Genomic DNA, 9,837 nt, shown 5'->3' with positions numbered 1-9,837 from the left:
CATATTTTTTGTTTCTAAATTTCTAAGAGCTAAAAACTTCATAAGAGAGATATATTTGAATAGATATGTTTTATTATTTTTTAAGTTGAAACAAGTTATTTTGGTCAAGCTGTTTTGAGTTAAAATTGCTTGATAAACCGAAGCAAGCACTTTAAATTTCAAAATCTCTGCACGCTCACAAGGATAATAATTTGGTCCATCAAGCAGCTTCCAATTAAAGTGATTGATGGGGTATTTTAGGTATGAGCAAAGGTAAGGTTGAAAAAGGCTCTGCATTTCGGAATTTTTGAGCTGGTATACGTGATTAAGAAAAAAGTGAGTTAGGTTAACCCTTTGAGAATTTGGGCAAATGGTACCACAACCTTATAAAACTTTTCTTTTAACTTTCCATTGAATATTTGTCAGTGTTTGATGTTGGCGGGCAAACTAATGCAACACTCAATCTTTTTTATCTAGGCTTGGAACCAACATTGACGGTTTTAATTAAAACTTTTCTTTTAACTTAGTTATGATCGCATAAGCCTCTAAAAGCTTCTCTCCCCTTCATCCTTCCACTCTTGACCTTGTCAAAGATCTCTTTACCATGTTAAGTTTTCAATTGATTCTTTCCTCATTGTTGAACATACATCTCATATCCTCAATATTAGTTCTACTTACTTGAAATTCTTTAGTTTCTAAAGGAATCATCCACAATTCAAGTTCTAAATCTAATCTATTTACACTTGTCAATTAGCATAATAAACAATATGATATTTATCTTGGATATGATTAAAAACACCCCCACTATAAAAAAAAAATCAATAAATCTCCTACCTACTATATGATAAACATGAAGGTTAGATAAACTAAATTTCAGAGTGAAGATGACACAAGGAAATTTTTGTCAAGTGGTGATACTGAGTCTACAACAACAAAACGGAATAAACACCTAACACACTGAGATGAATAAGCCTTGTTGAATCGAGATAAAATCAACAATGAAGGTGGATTAATGGTGATTGAAAACAAATCTTGCCCCATCAAACTCATCTCTTCATGAGTCTTGCTTTTCCACTTCCTCTACAACTCGTTGAGTCTCAAAGTGGAAAATGAGGCTAGACTCAACAATGTTTTTCTATAGTTTGATTGTGAAGTGTCTTATTCTTCATAAGAAAAAAGATAATAGTTTGTACATGTTAAACAAGATGAGATATTAACATTCATTTTACAATTTCATATAAATCATGATCAGCATGTTTCATTAGGATATATTATGCTATTAGTTAAGTAAGTAGAAATCTTATAATTTATAACTGAACCTCATCATTCACAATTAGGAAATTGATTAAATACAATATATGATATGAATCTCAATCTGCCAACTTAAGTTGGAACATGATATTGGACTATCATGAGGTATTCACATGACAACCGAATCAAGCATTTGAAATAAACTGAAAAGATTAAGATATCGTGTTAATAAAAGAAAATTTTCAATTTGTCTTCATTCCCAGTTTGCACATTGTGGTAATGAGGACGCCACATGATTACTAGTAAAAATAAACTTAGTGCAACTTTTACTCAGTTCAGTTCAGGATTCACACTACTGCACCAAACCAACTCCGAAACAGAACAGGAGTTTAGTAAACATACTAAAACAATTCATGTGCTAATAATTTGGTAACATAGGATAACAGCATCGTTTACTTACCTTTCCCCACTCAGATCCAATGCCACTGCCTCTCATCTTCAAGTGAATCATCTTTGTTCCCAATTCAAGCTCAACCTTTTTCCTCAAAAAGGTTTCATCAGGACCAAATGAGTCTAGATAAGTGATATATCGTTTATATGCAGCTCTGATGGCATCTTCCAGATGCTCCGGCAGGTGTCCAACATTCTGTACATAATCATAATCATGTATGTGAATGTTTGAGCAGTTGATTGGGAAGTGAGATCATTGTGTCATATAACTATAAAATGAACGGAAATAAGTGGTACAGACCTCACCACTCAAGCCACATAGATCATCAAGTGCCATTCTAAGTGACACCAATACCCCACTAAATTCCAGTGATGCCTCAGCTGCACAAAAGACATTTGCCAGTACTTCTTGGGCAGCTTTATCTTCAGTAGCTTTAGACAAAGCCATCTTTGTCTCATTGACAACAGTTTCAGGTATTGCATCCCAGTTAATTGCCAATAAATTCCTTAATGTGCCTTCTATGTCAGGGTCAGTTATGATAGCCAACTGATTCACATTTGAACTGAAGGAACGCCTTAAACTCACTATAGAAAAAGAGCTATAACCTGAGATTTGTCAATGCAAATGGAATTACAAACTAAACTGACATGATAAACTAGGACACAAACAAAAGACAGTAGACGATACAGTTTTTTCTGGCTTAAGGATACAATGGATTTTCTTTTTGGCAAGAGTAAGAAGACACTAAAGTTTTGTGACTAATTTTGTTAAAATTTGAAACTTGAAAAAAAATCAACAAAATTAAGCAAAATTAATTTTTAAAAAGAGACATGATTATGTTGAGTCAATGTGAGCCTATCCATTGTCGAAGTTTCTCAATCAATCAGCAAAACTGGTTGTTCTTGATGTATTTGATGAAACAAATCTCAATTTTTCCCTACATGGAATGATAGACTAGATACCAAACTTGTACTGGAACAAAATTGATAGGTTCAGCAATAATAACCTTTTTAACAAATCCACAGAAAAATAATGAAAAAAATCTCAATTTTTAACTTGCACATGCAGTGGTGAGTTTTAAAAGTGGAGCATGGGATTCAAAGAAGGTAAGAAGTATGTAGGTTAGTTTGTGGATGCCACAGCAGATTCAGGAAGATCAAGTAGGTTTTGAAGAGAATCCAGGCAAACAACATATCAAACCCAATTAAAGTTCACCCTAACATCACTTATGCAGTATCAGAAGAGAAAACTTATAGACACAAGGGGGGTTGGAATTGTGTTTATAGACACGACAAGAATCCTGACTCCTAAAAACATGATCTAAAATTTCAAACCCAATTATTGAGGTATTTAAAACCTAGAAAATTTTAAAAACCTAATTATTGCAGCATTAGTGGCTCTAATACCTGAAGGAAATGTCTGCCAAAGGCCATGCGGATAGACCTGAGCAGATTGGATCTTCAAACCTGTAAAAGAAAACAAAATTAGAATAGAAGTACCTTAAAATGTATTGATTAAATTCCTTCTTTTGCAAATCTAGGTTAATGTTTTCCTACTTGTTTCAGTCAAAATTGAGCATACTCTCATTGGCACGAACACGCTGGTGGCAAAAACTAGTTAGCACTGGTACAAATTTTGTAAGTAAGAAGAAAGACAATCCACACACTCAATCAGAATAAGCCTACAGAATGGAAACAGAGTACATAGGTGTCTTTCAGATCTGACCCAATAAAGTTTGGTAGTTTTGGCACTGGTACAAATTTTGTAAGTAAGAAGAAAGACAATCCACACACACGATCGGAATAAGCCTACAGAATGGAAACAGAATACATAGGTGCCTTTCAGATCTGACCCAAGAAAGTTTGGTAGTTTTGACAGCATGTGCTTACATCATTTTGGAAAGAAAAAACCAAATAAGTTTTCTTGGAAAGTTAGGAGAAGAGGGACAAACTAGATAACAGATAAAACATTAGGATTCCAAATCTGACAATCTCAGGGATACATCAATTATTCTTTCAGTCCATTGAGCAAAAGCCAAAGAAAAAATGCAATCCTATCCAAAATATTGAGGCATTTAACTGAAGGCCCAGTTGACACTTATGCATGCCCACGAGGAACTCCTTTAACCATGTGGAGCTGAAGAGAGGAGGTAAGTCTTTATAGTCTCTCATGCCACCTACCATCTTAAAATATCAAAATTGCCAAAGTGGGTACTAGCTCAAACATCACCACGCGATGAAGACTCTGATCCTAACAAGGCACAATCTAATCAAAAAATGAGATACCAAGATGAATATCCTTTTGATACTCATACCCCACAATAGCATAATCCTCTTTCTCTTGTTTTTATGAATGGGCAAAGATGAAAGATAAATATTTCAAGAGACAAATTTAAGCATCAATTCTTCGTAACTCATCCACCCAAAATTGAACCCAAAGCTAATTAGCACTTCTTGATTATTAAAATGTGATTCATCCTCTTCATTTACATGAGTTCAAACTAGACAACTCAAAGGATAGCTTTGTTGAAAAAATTATTAAATAAAGTGGGTCCACATATATCAATTTAATTTGCATAATGGTTATCTATTTTGTTTTCCATTAGAAGTGATTAAATAAGGCTTACTAAATTATTAGACATTTAAAATATCTCATATGGTATGAGCTTTGGTGTATAGAGATCAAATTGTTTTATTTTATTTTTATGATGGACCAAAAATAAAATAAGTGAGATTTTAAGGTTCTCTAGACATGGAAAGTTATCAACTTGACCTTCTTCGTTTCCATGAATTCAGGTATATTGTACCCAAGTGGTAGACTTGCATCAATGGGCAAGGGTTCGAGTCAAACCTACGGCAAATAACCCTCCCACTTATGATTTACCTCCCTTCATCTCACCATGGGGCCGGTGATGAGGAGCACTTGGCGTGAGCGTTATCACGTTTTGCATCAATGAATTCAAGTATGTTTCTGATTAAGTTTTCTTAATAATTTAACATAAGATTTAGATTCTATCTATGCTGAAGCTTTCTAATAATATGATAGCTTTTCTCATAAGTGGTATTAAAACTATCTCATGTTAAGTCATAAGAGATCATTCTTTTGTCCCTTTAGGGCGGTGCAGTGGTTGAGGTATGGGGTGTTGTCACATTAGGTCATGGATCAAAACTCAGCGCGTCCAAGCATGCCTTCTCCCATGCCTTAGCCACTGTACTAATATAGTCATCCATGATTTACCTTCTCCGTGTTGATCCAAAGACAGGTTGGGGGGAGCGCTGGGATGAGTGAATCACTTTTTACCACATAAGAGATCATTTTTTGCTACAATAAGAGATTATTTTCAAAACTAAATTCTTTTTTGGTTATAAGGTTGATGCAGAGCAATTATATATATTTAGATTGTCCTATTATTATCTCTTTTTTAATTTGAGTCTATAAATTACAATTTCTTAGTGATTACTATGGCTTATTAAATTGTGCATAATGTATGTATATCCATAATTTTGCTTGTATTCAAGTTGAATTGTGGGAATTCTAAAATAAAAAAAGTGGGATGAGTTTCAATTGTGGGTGGTTTCACATTCATTTTGGAGTAGTGAGTTGAAAGTAATGGGATTGCCAACTGTAGGCAATTTTATATTTTGGAGGAGTTGGTTTCCTTTAACCAGAGTTGCTTTAGCCCTTAATTGACCCCATGACTTAGTTTATCTTCAACCAATACTTGGGTTGACTGTTAATTATTTCTGACTGCTATTGATCACTGATAACCATGATTTTGGCTATATTATTTTGAATCATAATGCATGTTTTTATTGATTTATTCATAGTTTAATCTCACATTAGCATCATATCTCAATATTGCATTTGATTTTGAACCTAATTGTAAATTAGCTAATTTTCATGGTATTTGGTGCTAATATTTGATTCTTATTTTGTAGGCATCAAAAGCGTCATGGGCCCGATCAGATCAGGCTGCATTTGGGCTCAAATCAAGGGCTAATCAAGTCGATCAAGCCTCGGAGCATTATAGGCCGTTCATCCAAGATTGAGCATATCTGAGCCATCCGTTGAAGATCCGGCTCATCCAACCTAATCAGGGATAGATCTGAGCCATAGATGAGGATCCAGAGGTTTTGATCCAGATCTGAAGACATCACAGCCGTTGATCAAGCCAGAAATGACTTGGACCGTCCGATCAGATCTGAGGAGTTTAAAAGGCTTCGCGTGAGAAGCTACAGTCGGGCTCGGTCGCGATTTTCATCTACAGTGTCGTCTTCTTCACGCGATCCGCAGCTCCCGTTCACCAAAACCAGATCTGAGAGCAGTGTTCTTCATCAGCGGCAATTCCTGAGCTCCGGCGATCATCATCCTAGGGCACAGAAGCGGCAGAGGCGTTCTCCAGTCCGCGAAGTTATGTTTCTGTCCATTTCCACCATCCGGATGCAGGGGCGTTCTCCGATCCGCGATTTCCATCATCACCATAGCTGGATGGGCGTTCTCTGAGGCTTCAATCATACTCGCGTTCTCCATTCCATCCGCAACGCTGGAATCGATCTGATCAATCGATTGGCGTGGGCAAGTTCCAGATTCCAGCTCTGTTTCTTCGTGCGATGTGGATTCCACTCGGATGTGAGCTGTATGGGCGTTCTCTGAGGCTGTGATCATCCGGTGGATTAGTTAGAAGCTCAAGATTCAAAGCTGATCACCAGAAGGGCGTTCTCTGCGGTGGTTCTGTAGTGACAGCAGGGTGAAGAAGCTGCGCAAGGGTTTGGGTTTGTGGAATGTCAATTAGGTTTTGTTTTGTTAATTCTTTGTCTTTGAATTGTCTCAAACTGCTCAGATCCGAAGATTTGATTTCCTTTACCTTGTTATTTCTTCTTGTTTCATGTTTTTGTTAGAATTTTCTTTGCAACCCCGTATCTGATGTTTTAACTTGCAATTCTGATAATGTTAAGTAATGCAATCTGAATCTTGTTTAAGCTACATACTGACTTTACAATTTGTGTCCTGTTTAGAATTTGTAGTTTAAATTACTTCTAGCTTGTTAATTTCGGTTCATTAGTTAGGGAGTATAAATCTATTCACTGAATTCATTATTGCTGTGAGTGAGCTTAATTGTTGAATCATTAACATGAGGGTTTGATTGTTCCTCTATTCAATGAAACTGTGATTGAGTATTTGAGTTTAATGGTTGAATCTAGTGAGAATGAGGATTGGATGATACTTTGGCTTTTACAAGTTTGATTAAGATCTTAAGTATACTTGTTACTTGTTGCCTTTCTTCTCTGAATTGGAATTGTGATGGCGAGTATATTTGAAGATGAAATGTTTAATTGAGTTTTCGATTATTACCTATTTTTAAACATCACTTTGATTGAGCATATGAATTTAAGTGTTTTTGTGAATGTGAATTGAAAATATTGGAATGGAATTTCAAGGGAGAATGATGCATTTAGACACTGAGCTTAATTGTGATAACTTGATGAGATGAAATGGATCATGTTAAGATGAGAATAGATCTTCTTTGATCTAGTTGAAATTAGATTTTTATTGGAATCATTTTTAGAATTCATACACATTTACTAGTTAATCTCGGAAAAATACGACTTGGGACTCCTTACTACACGTGATTACTTTAAGTACAATGAGTTCTAATCTTTATTAATTTGGAGCGCCTCGTGACATGCAAAAAGGGCGACACCAAATTTTGGCGTCGTTGCCGGGGAGCAACTAACTAGTAGTGTGTGTTTATTTTAGATTGATGGATTGATTGGTTTATTTTGTTAGCATGTTGATTGATTTGATTGCTTTATTCTTTTTGTATTTTCATGTTGGTTTGTTCTTGAATTTGTAAGTACTTTTACTGTTCATATTATCATGTGTTTGAAACTTTATGCTCTAGAGTCTTCTAACATTGATTTCTAGTGTTGTAGTGAAGAACAGGAGATTTCTTTAGCATGGATCCATATTTTCAGAATTTTGGAGGTGGAATGGAGAATTATCAGTGTTTTCAACCTGAGTATCAGTTTTACCCAAGCATGGATCAACAAAATAGGTATGAGTCATTTTCTAATGGTTTTAATGCTAATTGGGTGGATAATTCATGTTTCAGGTATGAAAGTGCACAAGGACAATTTGTAGAGCCATATCCAAGCTACTAGAGTTCATATGGATTTCAAGAGGTTTCGACAAATTTTATGCCACGATCTTTTCAACAAAATGAACCTCAGATGGATGAGTCAACATGGAAACTCAGGGAGATTATGCAACAAATGAATGAGCATCAAGAGCAGCAATTTTCAAGGATTCAGAACCTACAGTTACAGTTAGATCAGATTGCATCATCCATCAGTCAGCTGCAAGCACAAAACTCCAGTGGAGAGATGGAAAGTAGCGATTTTGTCAGGCCTGTCCCTACTCCCATTACTTCACATGATTTTTCTAGTATTTTTTGTAATAATGATGTAATTATGCAAATTTCTGATCCTAATGATTTTGTTGTTGAAGATGTTGTTAGTGATTCAGGTTCTGAACATGTTTTTGAAGATGATTTAAGTGTAGGGGAATGCTTACCGGAAGCATTACCTCAAGAATCACCTGGATCTGATGAAGTTGAAGATGTAAGTGTAGGGACTTATGCTATGGAGCCAAGTACCCAAGAATCACTACATGAGGATGTACATTCACCTGAACCATCACTTGAACCAGAACTTGAGCATTCACATGATGAAGAAGAGGTAACAATCACCACTCCAGGTACCTTTCAACACAATGAGGTGAGTATTTCTTGTGATTTTTCAGAAAATTCAATAGAGGTAACATTTGTTGATTTCATTAGTTGTGATTCATTCCTTGCTAAATTTTCTACCGACACTAATATTCTCCTATTTTCTTTTTACCCCACATGCATGTGGGAGACGTTTTCTTTGATTGATGCTGTAGGAGAACGTGAGCTTCCGGAGTGGATGCTTACACTGAACCGCCTCATACCTCCAGAAAGAATTTGCAATGGAAAAATGAAGAATAAAAAGAAGTTGATTGCAATCAAAGATACTCCACTTCTGGGATGGATTCTTCTTCTCAATCTTCTTCGACCACCGGAATTAAAGGGGAGTTGGTTCTAATTTCACTTTCTTTTGCATTTTAACTCATGCTTTGTTAATAAATTATTTTTATGCATTTCTTTAGTTACATACTTTGCATTTTGCATTTTACTTTCACACTTTGCTTTCATAATTTGCATTTTGTTAGTATATAACATTTCATTTTTAATAAAATTCTTCATGGGAATTTTCTAGTAATATTTTTAAGATGGTAAAAGTTTCTTAAATTTGATCATCAATTTTAGGTCATGTGACATGATTGGATGCTTTACTTACATGATATTGGTTAAATTGGTGGTGAATTCCATTTTGATTGATTGAGCTTGTTGCATGAATATCACCTAGTGAGGTCTACTTTAAGCCTATACTCTATTTTATTTTTGTGTGGCATGTACTCATGACAATTGAAGCTCTAGAACTTGATTTGCTTCTTTTCGAAATCACAATAGCATAAGTATGCATGGAAATTGAGGATTTTGTCAATTCTTGTTCCATCATACTTTCCATTTCTTTCTCCACAATTTTCTTGAAACCTTCTCATCTAGCATTTTAATTCTTAATTCTCTTTACTTGTCATATTTCTTTTATTTCGTTGAGAGTTTGGATTAATTGCTTGATGAGTTAGCTTGACTAGATGAACAAAGAATTAAGTGTGGGGGAAAATTAGCTTATTCTCAAGAATTTTTAAGAAGAGGGATGGTTCCATAAGTATTGAATTGTGATTTGTGAGAGTGATGTGGGAGTTTCAAACATGGACTTTGATTATGGTTACTTGATATTATGTGCAGTAATTTGGCCAGAAATTTTGAATTCTGCAATTGTTCTGCCATATTGAAAGCTTGAGTTTCTTGAATCTGAATTTTTGGAGCTAATTGTGATTCATTGTTGGAATTCTATGGCATGGAGTTTGAAACTGTCTTGGAATGTCTTAATTGTATAAATTGGTGTTTCCATCTTTCCAAATTAGCCTTAACACTGTGAATGCAGAATTTTGTGCCAAAAGAGTTAAAAAAAAAATCAATCAGATTACAAGAATGTGAATGGCTGCAGTTA

The 9,837-nt window shown here is 35.1% G+C and overlaps 1 protein-coding gene across 1 annotated transcript; it reads right to left on the bottom strand.

Annotated features, from left to right (window-relative positions):
• Positions 1 to 1,583: 1,583 nt before the first annotated feature.
• LOC121986927 (succinate dehydrogenase subunit 5, mitochondrial-like) lies at positions 1,584 to 4,631 on the bottom strand. The gene is made up of 4 exons (XM_042540850.1): positions 4,565 to 4,631; positions 3,088 to 3,147; positions 1,982 to 2,286; positions 1,584 to 1,876 (listed from the first exon to the last, which is right to left on the bottom strand). The coding sequence occupies exons 1-4, from the start codon at positions 4,629 to 4,631 to the stop codon at positions 1,649 to 1,651; spliced, it is 660 nt and encodes a 219-aa protein (XP_042396784.1). The 3' UTR covers positions 1,584 to 1,648.
• Between the last annotated feature and the right edge of the window lie 5,206 nt (positions 4,632 to 9,837).

The sequence above is a fragment of the Zingiber officinale genome, chromosome 5B (genome assembly GCF_018446385.1).
Source record: "Zingiber officinale cultivar Zhangliang chromosome 5B, Zo_v1.1, whole genome shotgun sequence".
Classification (NCBI taxonomy): Eukaryota; Viridiplantae; Streptophyta; class Magnoliopsida; order Zingiberales; family Zingiberaceae; genus Zingiber; species Zingiber officinale.
Note: the sequence above shows the minus strand (reverse complement) of the source record. Positions and strands in the feature narration are given on the sequence as shown.

What these genes read in the sequence shown, in the direction of transcription:
- LOC121986927 (XM_042540850.1), bottom strand. Translation starts at nt 4,631, where the DNA reads ATGCAAAACGTGATAACGCTCACGCCAAGTGCTCCTCATCACCGGCCC. An exon ending in CCATGGTGAGATGAAGGGAG is followed by an intron (nt 3,148 to 4,564) that starts GTAAATCATAAG and finishes TTTCTTTTACAG; the next exon opens with GTTTGAAGATCCAATCTGCT. An exon ending in TTGGCAGACATTTCCTTCAG is followed by an intron (nt 2,287 to 3,087) that starts GTATTAGAGCCA and finishes GACAAATCTCAG; the next exon opens with GTTATAGCTCTTTTTCTATA.